Source organism: Leptidea sinapis, chromosome 24, assembly GCF_905404315.1.
Source record: "Leptidea sinapis chromosome 24, ilLepSina1.1, whole genome shotgun sequence".
Lineage (NCBI taxonomy): Eukaryota > Metazoa > Arthropoda > Insecta > Lepidoptera > Pieridae > Leptidea > Leptidea sinapis.
In genome coordinates this window covers 10,590,838-10,616,646 of record NC_066288.1, presented here as the reverse complement: position 1 = coordinate 10,616,646, position 25,809 = coordinate 10,590,838, and the positions used below count along the sequence as shown (strand labels likewise).

Below are 25,809 nucleotides of genomic sequence, written 5' to 3'. Positions count from 1 at the left end.
AATATATATAAATAAATATTACTCATACAAAATTATGGCAACGTTAAAGTATATTTGAAGAAATTAATTACGGAATTACTTACCGCATCTATCTAACCAGCCTTCAACCCAACAAGGATATTTAATGATATAAACTTTATCATTGTTCATCTTGAAAAACTCTGTTGTTGGTGAATACAATGTCAAAATCTTCCATGTGAAACAAACATACACATCACCAACAAAATAATATATTCACTATCTCAATCACAAATTATAAATACCTACAGCACGAGTGGATTAAAAAAAACTAAAATGTGATTATTATTTTTAAAATAATGAGAAATTTCTTATTTACAAAATGTATTTACACAAAATATTTCAAATTTTATTTACGAAATATTTTTCACATTAATAATTATCGCTAAATTAATTAAACACAGTTTACTTTCGTTAGATTTCCATTTCACTTGTAAATCACGATGATTAAAATCAATTTATCCTTTACGCAAACACACGTGATTGGTCACATTACAAAATACATTTCACACATGCTCCTCTCAAGCATCTCTGTAAAATACTGACGAGTGACAGCTAGTCGGCTTACCACAGAGCACAGACCAATTCAGCTGACGTAAAAATAAAGGCTCCTCTCCACATTGTGTGCACGATTTTCCCCAAAAAATATATAATTTTCCCCAAATATATCTAAATTGCGTTAATTTTCCCACAATATATATAAAACTAAATACAATACTTGTAAGTGATCCACTTATTCAGTTTTATTCATTAACAACAATAAAATTATTATTTTTCTTTCACTTTACTGTTTCACGTTCATCATAGAATTGACCGGACAATATTATGGAGTTTAAACTATAAACTTACATCGTTATTATATATGTTTTCTGCTCACACGTTAATGTGATGACATAATTTAAATTCAAATATTTATAATAATTTATCTATAATAAATTGCTATCTCGACAGCATTTTCAAGCCTTTACCTAAAATAATAAACCATTTTTTTATGACATTGAGATGGATTGTACCTTCAAGGTACAAATTGCTCATTCAATATTTAAAAAATACATAGTTATGTGTGATTGTCCACATTATTTATAATATGATAATTTGTACCAACCATAATATTGTATTTTGTGTTGCATAATGAATGACGTGGTATGCCTTAGAACTCTCTGAAATTATTTCAATAAAAAAATATATTGTTCATTCGTATTCAATCTTGCTTCAGCATATCCCCAAACTTACTTAATAAGATCTAGGATCTTAAACAGATTATGATATATATTGTAAACGTAGTATGAAATAGGACATAACACACAGCCTTGGGGAACTTCAGTGTTGAACCACGACCAGAATGCTGTGCATGACTGAGTAAGCTGGTGGTCAGTAAGCTACGAAAATACGCAGTATGCAGCGCCTGCCTCTATCTATGCCTGTCTTTATCTCGAGGCCTTGCGGGCGCAAGGACTGGAGATGTGGGCTAGACGTGACCGAGGAATCGGTTTACCACTGATCTCCCGACTGAACGAACGGGCTTGTTGTTAATGTGACAATCAATTTAACACGTGATTCTCCTCCACACGATGCATACACAAGAGTACTCGCCGAACTCTGTCTCATTTCGTTCATTCGAGCTCGACGAGTCAACGAGGAAGATGTTAATCCTAATCGACACCAAATATTAACCTTTCCGCATCGGCCGTGCCCGCGGGCACTGGTAATTCAAAAAACAATGAGAGCGGCTGTGCCGCGGGGCACTTTTTTACCTCATCCAGTTTTCACCCTTATTAGGTGTACAAGATGGTTTATTTGCCTACGCAGTTATGAACGAGTGAATTCCCAAACACATTTCGATCCGTTACGATTCAAGGCCACCAATATTCGACGTCATAGCTTTACGGACAAAGCACTTATGTGTCCACTTGTTCCCGGCCGGCGCAGCGAGCGGTCGTTATCAAGACTTTACACGAAGATCGTTCTTTGTGGAGATTTAAGCTTTATTTTATAATTAACATATACTATTCATTACAAAAACATAAAAGGAAATAAATAAAACAAGTAATTAACAATAATAAAAATATTTATTTTAAAATATACCTATTTTTACACTTTTTTTCGAATGAAAAGTCTGTGTGAAAAAAAAAAGAAAGACAATATGAATAATTTATACATGGTCTTATAGCATGTTTCAATAGCTTTCAGTGACAGTCACTCATATCACCCTAGTTATAAGCATTTTATAACTACACGTAAAATAATACACACGGGGAAAATGCCGCGAAATTGCCGGAAGCTTGCCGATCAATAGTGTACAGCGAGATCCGGAGCGCGCCGATCCGGAAAGGTTAAGTTTCAAGTTTCATTCAATGACACCCTCTTCATTACGAATAAATCTCTAGTCACACGTTTACTTGTGTTCATATTTCTCTTGCCTTTCTAAGGCACTTACTTACCTCATAATTATGAGAGTTCTATTTATAATAACTTTATGAGGTTACATAGACGCAGAATTTTTTGTGGTCAGACTATTTATGTCTAATTGACATTGACAATGATAATGTCAATTAGATATTTCAATTTTGAAGCTTTTAGTTTCAACTTTCAGTCACAGTTTCCAACAATTTTTGCTTTCTTGAGTGTCGTCTTTTCTAATTCTGAATAGCTTGAGGAATAAAAATACTTGTGTTTGTGATTATTTTAGAATTGTGCTGTTCGGTCTACCTACAAAATGGCTCTAAAAGCGCTTGTTGGACAAAGTAAGTAACATTATTTTTGGTGCCATGTCGAATGTTTCTACTATTTATCTGCTTTTTGTTAGCCAATCCCACGGATGACTAATATTTTTATTTTTCATGTTCCTTTACAATTACATATTTATAGGCTCTGTATTTAAAAGTAACAAATTGGTATCAAAAAACTTATGAAATGACAATGAAAGATTTTCATCATTTCTACATGCAAATATTATCGATTTTCGAGAAGATAGAATATATTTTAACTCTGTATTTTATAGGTTCATAGTGAATTCCAAGAAAATCTACTACTTTAAATATTTACTAGCTAATTTGGTTTAGCATCAAATAGTACATCGAATTTATATGCTCAGCCAACTTGAACATTTTATTGATTTTTCTCATCCACATACAAAGGGGTGGAAATGGATTGTGAAAGACGTCACGAATATGGCATAATTTTATCATTTACGTTGATCAATCATTGCTTTAAACTTTGGACCTAGTTCCTAAAGTATCCTACTAATTAGTTGTGTGGAATGATTTACTTTAAGCTTTCATGTCATATTTATATTATTTTAAAAGGCATTAAAAACATTTGTGTCTCACAACTGATTCCTTTGGACAGATTTTTTGTTAAAGCCAACCACCACTACTGAACACTTAATTTATACATATTATTAACAATAGTTTTAATAAATAATTAACCACTCAACACCTACTATTTGTATCAAAATCTTTCACATCTTCTCCACATATAACAAACTAAAGCCAGAAAAGGTCACATCTCTTTCTATAGCCCCTCCATTCTTTCTCTTTCTTTCTTATTATTATTTTGCCTTTGTTTTTAATATTTGTATCCAGCCTAATACTTTTGTCATTCAAGATAATTCAATTCAGTTTCTGAAAGAATACTAGAGAATTTTTATTCAAGATTTTAGTTAGCCATAGTGGCTTACTACAATAAGACTTAGTCCCTCAGTGTGGTGTGCCTTTGGGCATCGGGTTCCCTGTTCTCTGTCTATTGCTGTTTCTATCCAGTAAGGTATACTAGTCAGTTTGAGGTCGTGAGACCATCCTCCCTTCATATAGGTCTTCCTGTTTGAGTGGAGAACACTCTTGCCATTTCTTGGGTGCCAGAGTGAGACCCAGATGATTATTTTGGTTCATCCGGACCATCTCCATTTCTTTGTACCTATAATTTAAAAAAAACCAATGAGTATGATTTGGTTCCTTAATTTTAGATTAAACATGCTCCTCTGCATTGCTCTTTGGTTTCTTGCTTTTTTGTTGGCTTGTGCTAAAAAAGTTGGTTTTTGTAAAAACACTATTTTAGCATACTCTTTTATTTACTTACATGACCTAGACTACAATACTGTAGTTTAGAGTACGGTTGACAACCCTAGGTGCAGGTGTTAATAACTTAATAAGTATGACCTAGAAATATAACCAATGTCTCCAAGTATGTAGTCACTGCTAAATACTCTATATAATATGTAAATCATTCAGTATTGTATGGCAGCAGTATGGTGTGGATCTGGGCCACCTAATGTTTCAAATTGTCAATTTGAAAATAGCAATATTCCTTATTATTTTTCTTTTTGTTCTACTTATTTGCTTTCTACTTTTAAACCTTTTGCCATCAGTTAAATGTATGATCATCAAATAATCTTTCCAGATACCTAAAACAATGTTCAGCACTGACATGATTATCAAATCAATTCATATTAAAGGCTGCCAATGCTTCTGTTAGGCTTGCAACACTCTGATTCCTCTAGTGTTTGACAGTGATAATGTAGCATCAGGTGACATGTTAACTCATTTGCACTCCCAAACCATAACAATAATCATGCTCAATACAACTTGAATTGATAATTCACAAGAGATTTGACAGGTGAATTGTTAATTTTTGTGTTGAATATTGTGGAAACTGCGGAAAACTCAGCCATACTAACAGCTTTAACAGTGGGAGGCTCCTTTGCACAGGATGCTGGCTACATTATGGGTACCATAACAGCACCTTTTTCTGCTGTGTAGCAGTAATGTGTAAGTACCCAAGTGACCCAGTGTGCAGTGATGAGCGCAATTGTAGTGTCACTCAAAATTTTTGGGTTTTTCAAGAATCCTCAGTGGCACACTACATTGTAATGTTCAGAACATTGATAGTAATTGTACACATTGATGGTAATTGTACCATCAGCTGAATGTCCTGCTTGTCTCCTCCCTTATTATCATAAAAAAAGCTGCTGTTAAACTGTTTGGTCATCAGCCTGAAGACATCAACTGCTGGAAAAAGGCCTGTTACACTGTTTAAAACTAAATTTTTTAACCTTTCAGAAATTATGAATGAGGTAATCCGGTACCGACCAAAGGGTAAAGAGATCCCAAAGGTGGAATGGCGCATCCTGATTGTGGATCAGCTATCAATGCGGATGGTGTCTGCTTGCTGCAAGATGCATGACATCAGCGCTGAAGGGATCACATGTATGTTGTCAAATAAATCCAAGATACAATTTCTTATGCTTTGTGTTATTTTATCTTGATGATACATGTGTTTTTTTTAATATTTTTTTGATTTTATATAGGTTGTTTTGAAAGTTTGTTTTGTATTTTGAATAAGTGAATATCATAATTTAATTTAAATAATTACACTATAACAAATTTTGTTTTGAGATATGTAGTAAAAAAGAAATGTATAGCGGGTGTGTCATATATCCTATATTCCATGAGTGCAACACTTTATATTTAATAGAAGAGACATATTACATACTTATCCATACATATATACTCTGGTGACTGGGAAACAAACATCCATATTTATGCTATAAATGGTTGCTCTACCTCAATCGGCACTGTCACTTATTTATTATTATTTGCAGACGCTGGCTATATGCCTAATCCTGTTTGGGTCCTAGTAACACCGCGTCCAGAATTGAACTATTGTGTTCGCCACTCATACTTATAGCTCGTTGTCAAGCCCTGCCGCGTTTATTAACCGCTGTATTTTCTTGACGCGAGTATTGCAAACAGCATCTGGGAGTAGGGTATAATAGCCAAGGATGGTGTTACGCTTATGCATTAGTGGGCCGCAATTGCAGAGGAGATGAAGAGGCGTTACATCGGCCTCAAGGCAAAATCTGCAAGGTCTTTCGTCACTGTCACTAACCATTCAGCTGTATGGGTTGTCAATGAAAGACTTGAATGGGTGGTGCCCATGTCAGCTTCAATTTACCTCTTCATTTTCTCCGCAATGTTCATAGTTAAAATGCATGATTAATCTAAATATCTTTGCATTTTCTGTAATTAACTATGTTAATATTTTTACAGTGGTAGAAGACATCCACAAGAAACGGGAGCCACTCTATACTATGGATGGTATTTACCTAATCACTCCTTCCGAGAAGTCTGTGCATGCTCTTATAAATGACTTCTCAGTGGGCAACCGTATTATGTATAAAGCTGCACATGTATTCTTTACTGAAGGTAATAAAACATTTTAGCTACTTGATGTAATATCATATTATGTACAGATTTCGCGCAAGTTGAATGCAGAGTTCAGGAATGCTGTGACCTAATTATCCTTCCAAAACTCGGGAAGTGCCCTTTGGCACTAGATGTTTCATATACACCAAAATCGAAAGTGCCGTACGGCACACTACGCCCTGACCAAGTTCAGACCCTCATTTGGTTTATAAGATAGTGTTTTTTGCATGGTCTTATAGCTTGTTTCAATAGTTTCTTATACATTCTCTCATATCATCATAACTATAAGCAATCTATTAATACACGTAAAATAATACGCATTGCCGTGCCGATGTATGGCATACCACGGCGCGGGGAGCCGATTACGGAAGGTTATAGTTGATTACCATAATCATGAGTGTGTCAATAAATTTAAACAATTCCTCAACAAGTTCAGCAGCTTTAGCATATATGCGATAACACAGTGAGCGACGGCTACGGCACAGCACTACACTATAGGCGCGAGAGGCGAGGCGTGCGGATAGCGGGGACATCTCCCGCTCTTTACCCCAGGCCCTGGCTGTATTCAACTCGCGCGCTAACTGTAGTTAGGTGACAAAATCTAGTGAATTTTGTTCAAATTGGAAACTAACCAATATTTTTGAACATCATCATGATGAGCACAACAACATTTAGATTTCTATAAACAGTAATTTTGAGTAATTTTTTTAATGATAAAAGCAAAACTTTCATTGTATAGTACTGCAGGGTGCAGTATCACTCTCTACTCGCAGCAGTAAAGGCCAAGATAATAAAATTACTTCAATAGCGTAGTAAAATCACCATTTGTTTTTGGTTTCACGGTCGCCATAGTTGAAGCGCTTACCCCTTTTTTTGGTTGTTGATTGGTATATTAGCAACATTTTTTTTTGTTAACAATGTTCAGAAAATCTTAATTTATACCTAGTATATTTTTTAATATTTAATATTCTTATCTGTTTGCTTGATTTTATGTTGCATCTCCCAAATTTTTGTTCATTTTCATTTCCAGCTTGCCCCGATGTGTTATTTGATGAACTTGCCCGTAGTCGTGTAGCTAAATATATCAAAACATTAAAGGAAATCAACATCGCATACATTCCATATGAACAACAGGTTTGTTCCGCATCACCTATATGTTCCGTCCTTATGTTCATCCCTTATATTTCACATCTACTGTTACTTCGAGCTGAACCGCTAGTAATTACTTAACATGTTTAAAGATGGTTACATTACTTTTCATGCTGCATTAAATTAGTGTGCCCCGAAGAGTTGTTCAATGAACTCTGCAAGTCTTCGGCGGCTAGGAAGATTAAAACATTGAAGGAAATCAACATCGCATTCTTGCCTTATGAAAGTCAGGTAATATATTTTTAGAAATTATTGTGTTTTTATATTAAACTAAAGCGTATAATATAAAAAAAAAACTAATGACTAAAACTTTGTCTGAATGTCTGGAATTTAATAATAAATCGTAGGAATCGGGTGACAACTTTTTATGCCGACAATTTCGTCCGAAATTGTACAATTCACTTTGTATTTTGTCTACAGGTAATAATATTTATTGAATTAGCCGTTACATTGCGGTAATCCATAATCATTCAAATTTCGAGCTTTCTTGAGTGTTAATTCAAAAAAGTTCACAACCACACCTGGAGATTCAAATAACCTACAGGTAATGTGACATCTACCTGAGATACGATACGAAAACGCGAGAAAAATCGTAATAAATCCTTACGAACAGTGCATTTCATGCGTACGATTGAACTGAATTAGGAATGGCCACAGCTACAGACGACATTTATCGTGTATCACCAGGCTGATGCTACGTTTGTGAACACGCTGCGTCCAATTTGATGCAAAAAGTTTCATCAACCTGTACGCAGCATAATAATTTTAGTTTTATAATAGGTGTTCTCGCTGGATTCTCCAGAGACATTCCAATGCATGTACAACCCGGCGTTGACTCAGACCCGCAACGCTAACATGGAACGTATCGCCGAGCAGATAGCCACGCTGTGCGCCACACTCGGAGAGTATCCATCGGTGAGATATCGCAGGTACGTTGCAGCTATGTTCTATAAAAACTAGATTGCGATACGCAAATGTGGGGTTTGGAAAATATCATTACGATTTCGAAAATTATTTATTAAACATTCCAGGTGTCAGTAAAACAGTATTTACTTTAGGTACCAAAAACTTTTTATAAATGAATGCTGATCAGCAATAAAACACTCGCATTTTTATCACTTGTTATATCGCACTGAATCTTCGTTTTGAACCTGAGTGATGATGGATGAATGAATCATTAAGATGCTCGCCTCGCTTCTAAATATTACCTTAAGGATTTTCCTCGAATGATGTCCTACAATGGAGTATACAATTAAAGAAATAAAAATAAGCAAGTTGTTATGTCATAATATTGTACCTTTATGTGCCTCAAAATTTTGTTCTCAGTATTAAAATTATGCTTTATTGATTGATGTAGGATGTTGAGACTATGTTTTAGCTCTTCTTTATAAACAATGAGGCACGTGCATTCAGCCTAATTGTTAAGCGTAACCCTTTATAACATGTTTCTGCTTGGCTATATAGTATTGTGCTCAAATCTAACTGTTAGTTCTTATTGAAAAAGACAAAATAAATTAAATTAGACACATAGACATTTATATAGATGATGTTATAAAGACTTAGTTATAAAGTTTACTATGTTTTGAGATAGAAGAAGTCTTAGAAACTTAGTTAATTTATTTACAACTGTCCGTCACAGTGGACATAGACTGTATAATTTTTAAAATCTTTGAATAATATTACTTTACATTAAGTAATAGGTATCCTAACGAATTTTATTATTAAAATTGGCTTTACTTATATTTATCATGAAATAGGTACGCCCACGGCTTAGCTGTTGACGTCTGACATAAAAAAATCTAAATGAGAAAACAAACAGTCTAACTTTCTGTGAAGTAACCTTTAGAATTAAATAGAAATAACCCTTATAAGACCAATAACCCACAAAAATTAGTTAATAGTAATACTTAATAAAATCAGATAAAAAACAACCTTATTAAAAATTAAAAAGAATTGTGCGGTGCGTGATTCCTTGCTAAGTTAGCTGACTCAGTACATAGTTTATTTCATTAGTGCAGAAGACAACACACCTATCCAAACTTTTTTTGTAATGCTTTAAAATAAAATACTTTAATAGATTAAGGTTTTGTGTCAGTCGCTCGTGGCAATGCTATTTCATCCAATGGTCACGATGACAGTATCGGATGATCGGACTAGATCTGTATTTTCACAGGTGCGGATCGGACTCTGATTAGATGTACTGCGAAAGCGCTCTTAAAATTATTATCTAAAACATTACGTCTTAATTCTAGTAGATTGATAAAATTCAAATCAAATCAAAAATCACTTTATTCATGTAGGTCAAGGAAATGACACTTTAACAAAAAAAAATTTTTTTCTTATTTTGAATCCACCGATACTTCGTAAAGGGTTGAGCTAATGAGAAGAAGTAGCAAGAAACTCATTGCCACTCTTTTAAATCCAGATTTACATATTCATTGTTTTACAAATCATTTCAATTACAATATAATATGTGATGTGATGGAACAAACATTACATTACATTTATCAACTACACATTATTTTATTGAAATAAAGCTTTTGTGGAAAATAGTTCACGTATAATTATTTTTTGATTATGTTAGTGGAAAATTGTTTGTTACGACCATAGTTTTGTTAACTTAATTTTTTTTTGTAGTGATTGGGAACGGAATGTGGAGCTGGCTCAACTCATCCAACAAAAGCTTGACGCTTATAAGGTATATTGTTTGGACATAATCACAATATGATATATACAGATAAGATTGTAACTGTATATTATAGTAAAATTTTCCAGCACATGCAAGATCTAAGAAGTGTATTGATAAAATATACCCACAAATTTTTGTAAGAATATCCGGCCACATATGGAGTATTGCTGTCATGTGTGGTGTATCTCGGTGTGAGCTCAAACCACTTGACCTTGCGACGCAGAGCTGCTCGAATTGTCGTGGACTTAGTGCTCTGTGAATGGCTAGATCACTTAGCGTTGCGTAGACGTCGCTTCATTGTGTGTTCTACCGCATTTATCACGGGGAGTGTTCCGAAGAGCTGTTTGACCTGATTACTGCTGCCGAATTCCATCTTCGCACGACACGCCACAAATTAGTTTATCATCTCCACCACCTGGATGTGTGGCGTTCCTCACCGTGTGGTTTTCAAGGAACTTACTTCCACGTACAACTAAGCTGTGGAATGTGCTTCTTTGTGCGGTGTTTTCAGCTGACTGTACGCTCGTTTATCCTCCTCTTCCATTAAAGAAAAAAAAGAATATTCCTTTTAAGTCAGGTCACGTGTTAATACCATCTAAACTCAGAAGCTTAGCTGTCTTAACGTTTCCCGCTCGACCAATCATATTGTCTGAAAAGTTCATTTACTGTTAGGCTGACGAGCCAACGATGGGTGAGGGTCCAGAGAAGGCTCGGTCACAGCTGCTCGTGTTGGACCGTGGCTTCGACTGCGTGTCGCCGCTACTTCATGAGCTCACGCTGCAAGCGATGGCGTACGATCTGCTTCCCATCGAGAATGATGTCTACAGGTAATAATATTTATTGAATTAGCCGTTACATTGCGGTAATCCATTATCATTCAAATTTCGAGCTTTCTTGAATGTTAATTCAAAAAACTTTACAACCACACCTGTAAATTCAAATAATCTACAGGTAATGTCACATCTACCTGAGATACGATACGAAAACGCGAGAAAAATAACTCATCCGATCATAGAACGTAACAGCCACAAAATATAGCTCAATCTATTTAAATTAGTGACTGTTGCGGCGCGGTTAGAGGTGATTTTATGTTTAATTACTTCGAAGCAAAAAGTGGATTGTATTTTTTTGAAGTAAGAAGAGGTGCGGTTCGCGGTAACAAGGAAATGGCAGAAGAATTAAATGCACGCCTACCTTGCGTTGTGGACACTCCTACGGTATACTCTGGATGCTCTGGCATCGATCCCAGGGTCACTACCGACCACTAATAGATGGAATTGGTGCACCAGAACTTAAGAGGCTTTGGATGGCGGCGTGCGCGGTACTTCGGTCGGTGGGTTTTCTAAATTCGCCAAATAGTGTACATAACGACTGGTAGTTGCGGTACGACAAACAGCGAGTAACTAACTGACATAGTCCTCCGAAGGATGTGGAAAAGGTGTGGATAAATATTAGAAATACCCGCGTTAACCGTGACATTACTAAAATATATAAAGATGGTAATATAGAAATTACACACAAAAAAATAATCGCATATTTTATACATACCTAATTATCTTTGTAAAGGTATGACGCTCAATCTCAAGGCAACATGAAGGAAGTGCTCCTGGACGAGAACGACGAGCTCTGGGTGGAGCTCCGACACCAGCACATCGCAGTCGTCTCAACATCCGTCACCAAAAACCTGAAGAAGTTCACCGAGTCCAAGCGTATGGGTGGTGGTGAGTTGATATCATTTGGCCTCACAGAATATGCAACACAAATGAGCACAGCAATACTACAATTGCTACACCAAAACATACAAGGTCTCCTATCTAAAAAAGAAATCTTAGACTTAACACTTTCGGACATGAAGAATAAGCTGGATATCATCTGTTTGACAGAAACTTTTCTTAAAACGGGAGAAGAAAAAAAATTTATACTGAAACACTACGAATTAGCCTCATTTTGCTCCCGAAATTGTAAAAGGGGAGGGTCTTGCATCTTGGTCATTAAAGGTCTGTGTTTTAAAAAAATAGAGACTTTTGACTGTCTTATAACGAAATTCCAGTTCGAGTGTTGCTCTATGTTAATACCTCACAATAATATAATAATTGTATGTGTGTACAAAAATCATTCTAAGCTGATTGCAGACATTGATTTGTTTTTCTATAAATTTGAGTCATTAATTAATAAATACAATTTTAAATATCCAAAAAGGAGGATTATTATTGCAGGTGATATAAACATCAACACTCTTGCTTCTAGTAATTCATGCAGTAGACTTTTAGATTTAACAAAAAATTATAATTTACAACTTCATATACACGAACCAACCAGGGGAAAAGCGTGTATAGATCACATTTTAAGTAATATACCAAATGCAACGGGATCAGTACTACCACTTAAATTGTCTGATCATAGCACTGCTCAATTATTGACTTTTAAAAGTCTACTTTAAAGTAGACTCAAAGAAAATAATTTGCACTCCTAAAATAATATTTCAAAGATGTTACAGTGCAGATAATATTGAAAAATTCAAATATTGTTTGGAATGTCTCTCTTTCTCGGAGGTTTTTATGGAATCAGATATGAATTCGGCTTTTGACAAATTTCATGAAATGTTTACTTTATGTTTTCCGGTACTTAAGATAAGCATTAAATCTAAACCATATATGAACTGGATATCAAAAGGTTTGAAGAAAAGCTGTACTACCAAGAATAAGCTACGTTTTAAAAGTTATATAAATAAAACAAAACAGAACAATTCTAAATATAGGAAATATAGTAAACTTTTAAAAAATGCATAAATAGAGCCAAAAAGATTATTAATGATAAATACATACGAAATAGTAAGAATAAAATGAAGGCCACCTGGGATATCATACATAATGAGACTGGTTCTAGTGTTGGATTGCACAATATTGATTTCATTGAACATAATAATAATATTATTACACATCCCATGCAAATAGCCGAAATTTTTAACAGTAATTTTATAGAGTTGACAAATAAAATGAATCATAAAACATCGGTGACAAATTCAAGACGCGCTGTAAATAATTCAATATATCTGTGTCCTACTGACAAATATGAGGTTTTAAAAACAATTCTTAGTTTAAAGAATACAAATTCAGAAGGCTACGACAATATAAACACAAAGGTAATTAAAGCTTGCAAAGAAAAGTTAAGTGACATTCTAGTGTTTTTAATTAATTTATCAATACAAACTGGTGTATTTCCTGAAAAACTAAAATTATCAATAGTAAAACCTCTTTTTAAAAAAGGTGATAGAAGTCATATAAATAATTACAAGCCAGTTACCCTCATATCCATGTCTAAAGTTTTCGAGAAAATTATTCACGCTAAATTAATGAATTTTTTTTATTAGTTTGATATTATAAAAATAAATCAGTACGGGTTTCAAAGAGAAAAATCAACGCTACACGCTTGTTTTGATTTAGTAAAAAATATTATGCTTGGTCCTAATGAAAATAAATATACTTTAGCTTTATTTTTTGATATGTCAAAAGCCTTTGACGTTTCTCATGAACAATTGTTGTCTAAGCTAGAACATAATGGAATCAGAGGTTTGGCACAGAGTTGGATAAGATCCTATTTGTCTAACAGAGCTCAATATGTTGAGGTAACTAAAGTTAATGAGAAGCATGCACAGGGCAGTGTGCTTGGTCCTCTTCTTTTTTAATTTACATTAATGACTTACCAGAAGTAACATCCCACAAAGTGGTCCTATTTGCGGATGATATATCTGTTATTGTTACCACAGATAAACGAGGTGGATTACGTGTCCACGAATCAGAACTTAATAACACAATTAAAAAAATAATATTATGGCTTAATCAAAATAATCTACAGATAAATTTTAATAAAACGACATATATACATTTCAATAAAAGAAATAAAGATATTGACAATTCCGATTCGATGAATATACATTTTGACCAAAATTTGATAACCCATGTAGAAAGTACAAATTTTCTTGGTGTGACTATCGATACAGATCTAAGTTGGAAACATCAAGTAAGCAAAGTTTGTAGCAAAATAAACAGTTTCTCCATTGCACTTTATAAGTTGACGAAAGTTAGTTCTAGACAAACGGCCTTAATTACCTACCATGCGTACGTTGAGTCCATACTTAGATATGGTCTCATACTGTGGGGCAACTCTTCAATAATAAACAAAGCATTTATTGCACAGAAAAAGTGCATCAGATCAATGTGTGGTATTAAGCCTGACGTTTCATGCAAGCCCTTTTTCAAGTCACTGAAACTATTGACACTGCCCGATCTATACATTTACGAGATGGCAAAATTTGTAAAGGAAAATCACAGTGTGCTATACTTACAGCAAATGCATATGACCCACAGTACTAGAATACTTAGGAAAGCTGATAGGTTAGTGCCTAGAGTCGTTCCACATAGCACTTTATTTCAGAAAAATTGCTTCTGGATGGGCATGAAAATTTTCAATAAGATCCCTGATTCATTTAAGTTGTTACCTTTTTCAAGATTTAAAGTATCCTTACACAGTTGGCTTCTTCAAAACACATTTTATTCAATAGAAGAGTTTTTGACCACAAAGAGTAAAGGATTTTGACATTGCATTGTAAGTGGATTATTCTTATCTTGACTTTAATATTTTTTTTGTATTGTATAAAATTATAATTTTGTGTTATATAAAATAAATTAATTTATATTGTAATAAAATTTTTGCCCAAGACCAAGTTTGCATGCTATTGGTAATGGCTAAATAGGAGATACTTTATGCTATTGTAAGAGCAAATTTGTACCATCCTATTTAATAGCAAATAAATGAATATGAATAGTTATTTATGCAACTGTTGTGTAATAAAGGGTATTAAAAAACGAATGTGGTTCTTAATACCTAATTATTAACAGTTGCATACAAGAGTTTATCTACAACCATAATTTGAATTCTCTACTGCTAACATCAAAAAAGTCAGTCCTAGTAACCATTACATCATCGAAACGAGTGCTGTAATGTTGTACTGAATTTCATTACAACACTCGTTTGGATGATGTAATGGTTATTACGACATTGGGTGTTTTAATGTTGGTAATAAGCTAACTGTTTCAGAATCTTTTTATCGACACCCATGCTTTAAATCCTCTATTAAAGATTCTAAAATCGTAGTATTTAATGTTGGTAATAAGCTAACTGTTTCAGAATCTTTAATAGAGGATTTAAAGCATGGGTGTAGATAATAATATTAAAACACTCAATGTCGTAATAACCATTACATCATCTAAACGAGTGTTGTAATGTTGTACTGAATTTCATAACAACACTCCTTGGTTTTTTTTTTCGATCCCTTCATGCGCAGAGTATCAACAAACAGTCACATTCTTATTGCTCGATGCGTGGTATCTGTATGAATTTCAAAAAGGACATTTTCGTTTACGCGCGTTCCATACTACCAGAACTTGGCGCGCCGTAAAAAAAAGTAGGTTATTCGAAACCCCGCCATTTTTCTTGAAAAATTGAGCGATTCAAGTTCTGACAGCACACCGTCGAATATTTTAAACGCTGCAAAAGAAGATAATGTTCAATTGAATTTTAATAATTGCACAATACAAAATGTAAATTACTACTAAAATAAATAATTCTTTCATTAACACTTAGTGTATTTGTATAGAATCAGTAATGGATGATATTAGGTTACTACTAGGACTGGCTGTTTTAATGTTAGCAGTAAGCTAACTGTTTCAGAATCTTCTAAAGGATTCATATTCTGGGTGTAGATAAAGTCTTGTATGCAACTGTTGATAATTAGGTATTAAAACACTCATGTGATACTACTATCACAAACCCACATTCGTGTTTTACTACCGCTTATTACACAACAGTTGCATAAATAACTATTAACTAACTTACAGTGGCACTACAATCCAAAGTAGATTTTTCGCTTAACACACAAAATTATTTGCCACGTTTCCTTTGTAATTTAGTATTCGTCAGACTTTTGAACTTCGCTTAGAACACTCTTCAGAATATACTACTAATAATATGACCCCTTGAATCTATCTACAATAACAGCTTTAAAGTATAAGAAATAAATGGACTACACAGGCGTCACATAACATCGGAACATGGTGATTGAAAATCAACAAAATGTAGGGAGAAAAGATATGATATTTCACAAACAAGTTAGTTATAATTCCACTTTAAGACAATAATTATGTATTTCTGATGAATTCCGTAAATTAAAGTTAAGCTTTTGCTATTCTATAAAAAAATACGGAAATCCTTACGAGAATATGTTTAAAAAGACTATCAAACTGTTAATATTTCAGGTGATAAACAGTCTATGCGCGATCTATCGCAAATGATCAAAAAGATGCCGCAATACCAGAAGGAGCTGTCAAAGTACGCGACCCATCTGCGTCTCGCCGAAGACTGCATGAAGGCCTATCAAGGATACGTGGATAAACTATGCAAAGTCGAACAGGTAATTTAAAAAAGCCTATTGTTTAAATTAAAAATTCAAATATTTTCATTCAAAATAGGATATGAAATAACTTATTGAATGTCAAAAACTACGCCCCATTAAAAAAAGTATGCCTCAGAACTGGTGCCAGAAACACCGTACGCTACTTACTTCGAAATCATTCATCATTCGAAATAATTAATTTAGAGAAAACTAAAAATATTATACTATTAAACACTTATTCTAATTTTTACAAACTTTTTATATTAAATTACAAATAAACGAACCCAGTTCTTACCGCATACTTATTTACATGTACCCTTCCATTCATTAACGTTTGTGTAATATTATTATTAGTTCTCTAACATAGACAGCGGAATGTGTTGCACCATCGTATTCCGTGGCATAGTTAAAAGTTAAAAAGATAACTATCAAGTCAATATCGAGTATTAACGTTTTAGCTATTTAACATTAGTTGTAACCAGAGAAGATTGGACGGTTATGGTCAACAGTTAAAGTTATGACGTCATCAAAAAATTGTCAAATGGTGCAACACATTTTTTGCTTAACCGGTACTTTAACATGTTTGTTATTGCTAATGTTAGGTGGTGCAACCCAGCTTAAAAGGTACTTATTACCTTACTTATTATAACTTTATAGCATTTTTCGTGCATGACCTTAAAATTTTAACATTTCATGGTGCAGGATCTTGCTATGGGTACCGACGCTGAAGGAGAGAAGATAAAGGATCATATGAGAAGCATTGTACCAGTACTGCTAGATCAGGTATTTTACCTTACATATATCATATAAAAAACAAATATGAATATACATATTTATCTATGATATCAAATCTGGTTCTAAATTCAACAACCAGAACTGAATAAATGTTTTACATTGCTGCTTAGGGACCAAGAATATTTTAAACAACTGGAGTAAATGCAGCAATGTATAAATAAAGCAGTCGAAGCTTTGTATTTGAAAAATTTGTGGCACGTTCCATATTTCAGCTATGCTTTTATAAGACGTGATTTGTCTTTATGTATAGAAAGTCATTGGTAAAAACACTATAAATAACATACTTTCATAATTTAATTTTAAAAGATGAAACTAATCTATTGTATTCTTTTCAGTCCGTGAAGAACTACGACAAGATGCGCATAATCGCGCTGTACATAATGTCTAAGAACGGCATCTCGGAGGAGAACCTCAACAAGCTGGTGACGCACGCGCAGCTGGAGCCTTCTGACAAGCAGGCGCTTCTGAACCTGGCGAACTTGGGACTCAACGTCGTCGTTGATGTACGTACACAATAAATTCCGTTAATTTTATTCCGTATTAATAAAAAAAGCATGTTCTTAAATATTTCAAAGATTTTATTATTGTACATTTTTTGGAAAACCTACATCTAGGTTAAAAATATAGGTTACAAAAATAATTACAGAAGGTCAATTAAAAGTTTTCACAGATAGGAATGGATATATTATGTAAGAGTTAAGTGGACACCAAAAACGAAAATTATATAAAATGATAAAGAGAAAAAATAACAAAACAAACATAACAAAAGAGCTAAAAGACAAGACGAGCACGACGTTCAGCTGATGGTAATTGATACGCCCTGCCCATAACAATGCAGTGCCGTTCAGGATTCTTGAAAAACCCAAAAATTCTGAGCGGCACTACAATTGCGCTCGTCACCCTGAGACGTAAGATGTTAAGTCTCATTTGACCAGTAATTTCACTAGCTACGGCGCCCTTCAGGTCGAAACACAATAATGTTTACACATTACTGCTTCACGGCAGAAATAGGCGCCGTTGTGGTACTCATAATCTAACCGGCATCCTCTGCAAAGGACCCTTCCACTGACTGAAAAAGTTCTCGGTAAGGAGCTGTTTTACCTGCCTGGAGTGGTGAACAAATCCAGGTCTAATAACTTAGACAAGTCGTTGAAAGACCGACCAGCCGCAGTAGATAACTTTTTTTATCTATAATTAGTTCTAGCTCTGGGATCATGCAGGCAACATGGTCTCCGGAGTGAGGCAAACGGAACATGAAGACCAATGCGCGCGAGCAGTTCAGGACAGTCGACCGAAGCGAATGAAATGACCGAACGAATAAGATTGTTAAATTAATAATTATAATTTACCTTACATAATTTATGTGTCTAGACTCTAGATAGAGCCTCTTGCTGCTAGACTACCGATGAAAACTAGCCAGGTTTATTACTTTAGTGTGCGTGACAACAAGCTACTGTGACAACACACGCGATTTGTACGTCACACACACGCATACTAACACAAAGGTGTTAGTGTGCGTGCATTGCTCAAAAAAGAGGTTAACAGTCAACCTCAATTTTTTCTACGTTTTCACAGCTGTCACAGTCTATCTAGACGTTAATTAATAATCATATGTCAAATCATTATGCTTTGAATTTTTTTTTTTACTTTTACTGCATCTTTAGCGTAACAAATCAAAAACCCTAAAAAAAATATTCCTAGTGCCATTTTATGTTTGAAGAAAGAACAATATTATAAGAAGGTATAAAACAACCAATAAAAATATTTTACACCCCATAATTAGATAAATGTATTTAAATTATTTTTAAACAATTACGAAGGAATGTTTTTTTTTTTAATTTTACAACTCTTATTTAATTAAATTTATTTAATTGTCGTCCTTTGGCTGTGGTTCAGTACACATATGAGCCCTAGTAGGCTTATAGTAGCTGAGGTATAATACAAATGGTATAAAATATAAATATAATTGTTTTAATATTACCAGGGCAACAGAAAGAAGCAATACCAAGTGCCCCGCAAAGAGAGAATCACTGAACAGACATATCAGATGTCGCGTTGGACACCAGTGATCAAGGTAACACATAAGTGTAAAATATAGATTTATCATCATCATATCTGCCGGTCTTCCGGCTCCACCACCCACTGCTGGACAAAGGCCTCCCGCAAAGATTTCAACGAGGATAGTCCTGCGCTGCCCTCATTCAACGTATACCGGCGATCCTGACCAGATCATCACCATCTTGTGGGGGGCCTACTAACACTGCGTCTTCCAGTACCAATACCGTGTTACACCACCGGTTAATTAATTATTCCCTTCTAGCCAGAAAACATTCAAATTCTTTTGTTTGTGATGAAAAATAACAGTGTATTTGTATTGCAATTGTGTACAGATCTAAAAGCCGCCGATGTTAATACACTTGAATAGCATCCATTTCAATGTACCATGGGCTCCTAACTCGCCCACTAGGCATCCTCGATTTTTTGGCTGCGGCAGCCATTTAAACAGAAACCCAATACAGTAATAGAACAGTACTTTAACAATCATACTAGAGCGCCCGAATCGACGCACGTAAACATACATACGGTCTACACGGCGCTAAGCAATCTTGGGAAGACAAAGCTATTGAGTGGTACCACAGTGACACGCCGTATGCCGCCGAGACTGGTCGCTGTCCGAGCTTGTCCGAGAATAGCTGCGCCAGTGTTCGGTAGAACCGTAGACGTAGGTTCATTTCAAGCAGATCTAGATTCTATTATTTGTATTGTGACTAGAGTGAATGTATGCAAAGGTGCAGTTATGTGGCTGCGGTCTGCCTCCGCACACTATTGGTATTTTGTGTTCCGAAACGTTTAAAAGAAAATGCAATGCGATAAAATTTATTAAATAAATTCATTCGAAAATTTAAATCCATAAAGCAATTAAGTTATTTAAAATTTTAAAAAAAATTGGTATATATTTTGCAACAGTAATAATCTTGATGTCAAGATCTTATACGTCAATCCATATCGCTTCACCGAATGACCAGCAAAGTTAATGGGTTGTCCGTTGTCTATTGGCTGTCTCAGTAAAAATATTTACTCAATTAGATTAGGTTTTTGTTTTAATGTTGTCAAAGAAAATGTGCGGACATAATCTAGTACTATATAATACATATTCCCTCCAATAGATAAGCTTAAATCACGACATTTTTAAATATTGCGTACGAACAAAACTTTACTCATTAAAGAACCACATCGGCCTTTGTTCACTATAGGTCCCAAAAACAAATAGAGACTGATAATCACAACGCACGAGTTGAGTGTAGCATGCCGCGGCAGCGGCCGGCGAGTGCCAGAACCGAATCGGCCCTTATGTTTATTATTATTATTATCACTAGTAGGTTTGATTCTCATTTCAGATATTTTTGGGGTTGGTAACCATCAGACGTTATTTCCACATAGAAACTAACGATCGGTAAATATCGGTATGAAATTGAATAGCATTTGTTGCTGCAATGTTAAGTGAATTTATATAACAAAGTCTAAGCAATTTCGATAATTTTTTTTACTTTAATGTACGTTAGGATGTCTAGATATATTTAATACTAGCTGACCCGGCAAACGTTGTTTTGCCATATAAAGTATAATTCACGCGATAGTTTTATAAGTAATAAAATATTGCCTATATTATAGCCTGTACATCATTTTGTTCTATTGTCAATAGTTTTTGCAGCGCACGCAAAAATAGGTTTTCGATTTTACACCTTGTGTTACAAAATAGCAATTTTATTACGGACCCCTAATTTTGAATAGCCTTCCTCGATAAATGGACTACCCAACACTGAAAGAATCATTCAAATCGGACCAGTAGTACCAGAGATTAGCGCGTTCAAACAAACAAACACTGCAGCTTTATAATATTAGTATAGATGTATAGATTAGGATTTCAAGTTAAGTTTGCACTTTTACTCTAATGATAGCCATTGTAAATGTGTATGAAAAAACAAGTTCCGTCATTTATACACACATGCTGCATTATCTGATCTGATTTTTTTTTTTATAATGACACAAATTATTTCATAAAAATCGGAGTTCAACAACGGAGAGCTAACAATTATAAATACTACCGGCTTCTTTTTTAATACTCGGTTTAATAATATACGTGAATACATAATATTACATAACATAACACGATTGTCTAATGACAGGACATTATGGAGGATGCCATCGAAGACAAGCTGGATCAGCGCCATTTCCCATTCCTTGCTGGTCGTGCGCAGACTTCTGGATATCAAGCTCCGACCAGGTAAAAATTTATTAAAAAATAATAACAATATCGTCATAAAGCATTAATATGTAATATTATTAGAATTAGATTCTTCAAACTGTTCACAATTCTTTATGTAGCTGTTTAGTTTAGAAAAGGACATCTGCCTGTAACCAGCTGTAGTATTAATAAAATTACACATTTCCAGTGTCATGTGATTATTTAAGTACGAAATAATTTATTTTTGATTGATTGATTGCTTTTTTTTTAAGTGTTCGTTACGGGCACTGGCACAAGGACAAAGCCCAACAGACCATCAAGAACGTGCCCCGTCTAATTGTCTTTGTTGTCGGAGGTAAGAACTGCTTGTTTATTACATTAGTTTTTTAATATTTCATCGTAATAGCGTCGAATATACGTACATACTTATTATGAATTCTAAAACGCATTGGCGTGTGATGGTGATGGAATTGGCGACTCCGTGATGATAGGCAACAAAGGAGTGGAAATACAGGAGCGTTGTTGGCTTTTTAGGAATGTGTACGTGCTTTTTTTGAAGGTATATAATATGTCGTATACCGCAAAGAAAATTATTCCGTAGTTCATTGGTGCTTATTGGTACCTACCTATATAACTAGATATCACGATGTGCAGTATACCTTAGGGACATCGATATATAGGATTTTTTTAGATAATTTATACGTCTATAGTCGGAAATTTAATTCGAGATCAAAAATGTAAACAGTGGTGTTCCTATCTAAATAGAATAACCTTGTTCATTGTATGTGTCGAAATATACTAGAATATCACTAGCAATTGAAATGTAATTATTTAGCAAAATAAATACATTGAAAATACACTCCATCCTTTTTAAGTTTAGATATTTATTTAGTTATTTATTTATACTTTAATAAAACGGCGTAAGCCAATTACAATATTAAAGTAAGAATTAATTACAAACTAGACATATTACACAAATAATAGTTAATAAATACAAAGTTTACTGTAAATAACTAACAATTAATTAACATCCAAATACCGTTCATCCATTCCTCTCACAAAAACGCAAGCACTCTGTTAAAATCGTCTGCCATCCATCCATAAATCACAAGCAGGGTTGGCTTCGAGAAGAGCGTTGAGAGCAGAGAGAGACCTCGGTATAGGTGAGTTGGTGCGAGCCACAGTACGATGTGTCAGACTTGAGAACAATCTATGCTTGCGCCTCGAACAGTAATTGTATCGAACAGATATGCTGTTATTTGGACAGTTTTTCGCTGAACACTTTGTCATTGCGTGGCGTTGTATTCAAAGCGCGGTCGAAACTGAACGAAAATTCTGCCTAATAGACGCGTATGTAGAGTTTTGCTTCAGACAATTTTTATAGTTGTCTTTTGTATGTCAATGATCACAGCATTTACACCAAGCGCTGTCGAGTTTTGTAAATACCTAAGTATTTTAAACAATAGATGCAGTAATGAAATATTGTTTGCAGGTGTGTGTTTCTCGGAGGTGCGTTGCGCTTATGAGGTAACCGCCGCCCTTAAGAACTGGGAGGTGATCATCGGAGCTTCCCACCTGCTCACCCCTGACAACTTCCTTTCAGACCTCAGCTCTCTTACTGCCTAAGTGCACTTCAAGTATGTTCCAGTTTTCCTTGCCTTCGCTAGTACCTAAGCGTTCACGATATAACAAAGCGAAACAGTTTAGTAGATAATGTTTTCCATTTGGATTTCAAGATTTCAATAGTCTGTGGTTATATTATATGTCTGGTAGTAATATGTATAAGTAATAAATAAAAATGGTTATTACTGAACAAATTATTAGTTAAAGTTCGTTGTTTGTGTCTAGATCCTAGATCCAAATCATGATTTAATGAAATTAGTATGTTGCGTATGAGAAATAGTACCTATAATTAAATACAGCGTGGCGCTATTATGGCGACATTAAATGAACACACGGGTAGAATAGGTAGCTATCTAACCTTAATAGTAAAAAACTAAGATTTAAAGTAAATTTTATCAACAAAACAAAATTTTAATCCTTACGTGTTTCGAAAGACTGTATGAAGAAGGTATCAGTGCCTACGCTAGCACGCGGCTACTAGTTTCTTACAGGTTGATCCGAAACGATATTATGGAAAATTGATTTATTTATGTGTATTTTATTTTTGAATATTTTTTTAAGATCACGGTTAAGTAAGTTGTTCTACTCGTGTGTTTATTTATATTATTTATAAAATATATTACGCAGTTAATTAATTTATTCCCTTCAATGGTAGTTTAATGGCGATTTCGACATTATATCGGTTGCAATATATAATGTGGATGTGTAATAAGCAATTATTCGTATTGTGTGATATTATAGTAAAATTAATGGTCATAGGCCGGTCGTAAAATAATAGTTAGCGACCGTAAATGGCCTCACCTGTTTTGCTTCTTAGATGTAAAAGACTCAATATGGGGAACGAATGCAAGGCCATAAGTACATATTAGGAAATTAAAAAACTCCAAAGATAATTTCAAGTATTTATACAAAGAGGTTTTGTATTTATTTTATACCAAGTGGCGCAGTTAAAATTACGAGCAAATGCTTTCAAGTATTCAGAAAGCTATGAAAATTTTACTTTGTCTTATATGCGTTTTGATCAAGAAGTGTCCTAATAAGAGACAGTTCAAGTAAGCTGGAATTAATGCTCGAGCACTTTTTAAATAAAAAAAAAAGAATATAGATCCTAATATGTGTAGTATGTCCATCGACCATATAATCGATAGACACCTAATAAACGGTGAACGATTTGAGAGACCACTGGAGTCCCAATATAATATAAACACAATAATATATTATTCCGTAACTATTTATTACATATATCAAAAAAAATTACATACTAAAGTTTTTAGATATGAATAATATTATAGAATCAAAACTTATAACTCAAGCGTGTATTTTGCCACTTAAATCAAATTAGCTATGTATGATCTTGACTCTAGACCTTGATTTTCGATTTAAATCCGTTTTTCTACTTACTTATAATAAATATAAAAGTATATTGACTGGTTTTAACAATTCGAAGTATCTGTTATTCTATCGCATCCCATTTAGATTATGTTTGCCTAATATTAATTAATCGTCGGTACTTTTGCAGTTAATTATAATAATTTTATTCTTATTACATTAGACTGTAGGCAAAAATATTCATCAAATGAATTTGATAGGCGCGTAATATGTGTATGCAAATTTAAAATATTCACATTTTATTTAGCTGCAAATTTTCGCCTTCTCTAGTACTGATTAGGTACTTTTTTGCGAATAATTATATTATTAATTATATATCGCAAAATTGTGACTTAGGTAGGTAATAATATCGCTTACTTTGAAGAGAGACAGTTTAGCGATTGTTGCAAAGATTTCTGACTATTGTTTATATACAATTGAGGTAAATTCGTATGATTTCGATCGAAATTATTAGTACATTTGTAGTACTTATTCGTTACTAATTAAAGAGTTTATTGTTTGCATGTAAGTTTGTTTGTACATTCCGTACATGAGTTTTTTAAGCAAATGTTACTTTTAAAATGCTTTAAATATAATCTTAATAATTTATTTTGATGTATTTCGTTTTATAATTATTATAAAATTGTTGTAATTGTAAGATATTCTATTCAAGTTTAATATAAAGGTAATACAATAATATGTTATCTTTACATACATAGCTGATAGTAACATTATGTGCAATTATGTAGAAATATTCTACCGTTTGTTAGTAAAGTTCCAGTATTCATCGTGTAATGACTTTATTATTTAAATATATTTAAAATTAACTCATTAAATTAGTTTGTTTTATTTTTAGATTTTAGTATCGCAATAGATTTTGATTAGATGACAGTTAAGAAGAGAAAGTAAGTATCAATACATTTACTTTTTAGAAATGAAATTGAACAGTGAAAAAAAAATATGCTTGACTAGACGACGAAGTGACAACTTTAGAGCGAGGTATTATGGTTGTGTCTCCGTAAGTATATTCTTAGTAAAATCTAAATGGCTGCTTGTATGTCAGACGAGGGTCGGAAACGTGGTTGGAATAGAGCTGAAAGAAAACAGAGCAGTCATAATAATTAATACTTGCTCATTTCAATGGTTAAATACATTTACTGCAGAAACCTATTAATTGTAAGTTTCACTTCTTGTGTGTTTACACTATTACACACACCCTTTTTATCAGCTAAGCTATATGTTATTTTCTTCTTCTTTTTATATTATA

General features: G+C 33.9%; 1 protein-coding gene across 3 annotated transcripts; it reads left to right on the top strand.

Annotated features, from left to right (window-relative positions):
• Positions 1-2,610: 2,610 nt before the first annotated feature.
• LOC126971756 (protein ROP) lies at positions 2,611-25,378 on the top strand. 3 transcript variants are annotated; one of them, XR_007730986.1, is made up of 16 exons: positions 2,611-2,762; positions 5,076-5,222; positions 6,066-6,221; positions 7,252-7,355; positions 8,151-8,299; positions 10,008-10,068; positions 10,732-10,886; positions 11,626-11,780; positions 16,374-16,528; positions 17,213-17,293; positions 17,641-17,808; positions 19,290-19,379; positions 21,493-21,590; positions 21,824-21,906; positions 23,044-24,089; positions 24,122-25,378. XR_007730986.1 is itself a non-coding variant. In XM_050818147.1 (15 exons), exons 1-15 carry the CDS (start codon positions 2,735-2,737, stop codon positions 23,175-23,177), a joined length of 1,764 nt encoding a protein of 587 aa, XP_050674104.1. In that variant the 5' UTR covers positions 2,611-2,734; the 3' UTR covers positions 23,178-25,378. The 3 variants fall into 3 exon arrangements, 2 of the variants coding, with proteins under 2 accessions (XP_050674104.1, XP_050674103.1); XM_050818147.1 differs by lacking the exon at positions 7,252-7,355 and adding an exon at positions 7,498-7,601 and having other exon boundaries at positions 23,044-25,378; XM_050818146.1 differs by having other exon boundaries at positions 23,044-25,378.
• The last annotated feature ends 431 nt before the right edge of the window (positions 25,379-25,809 follow it).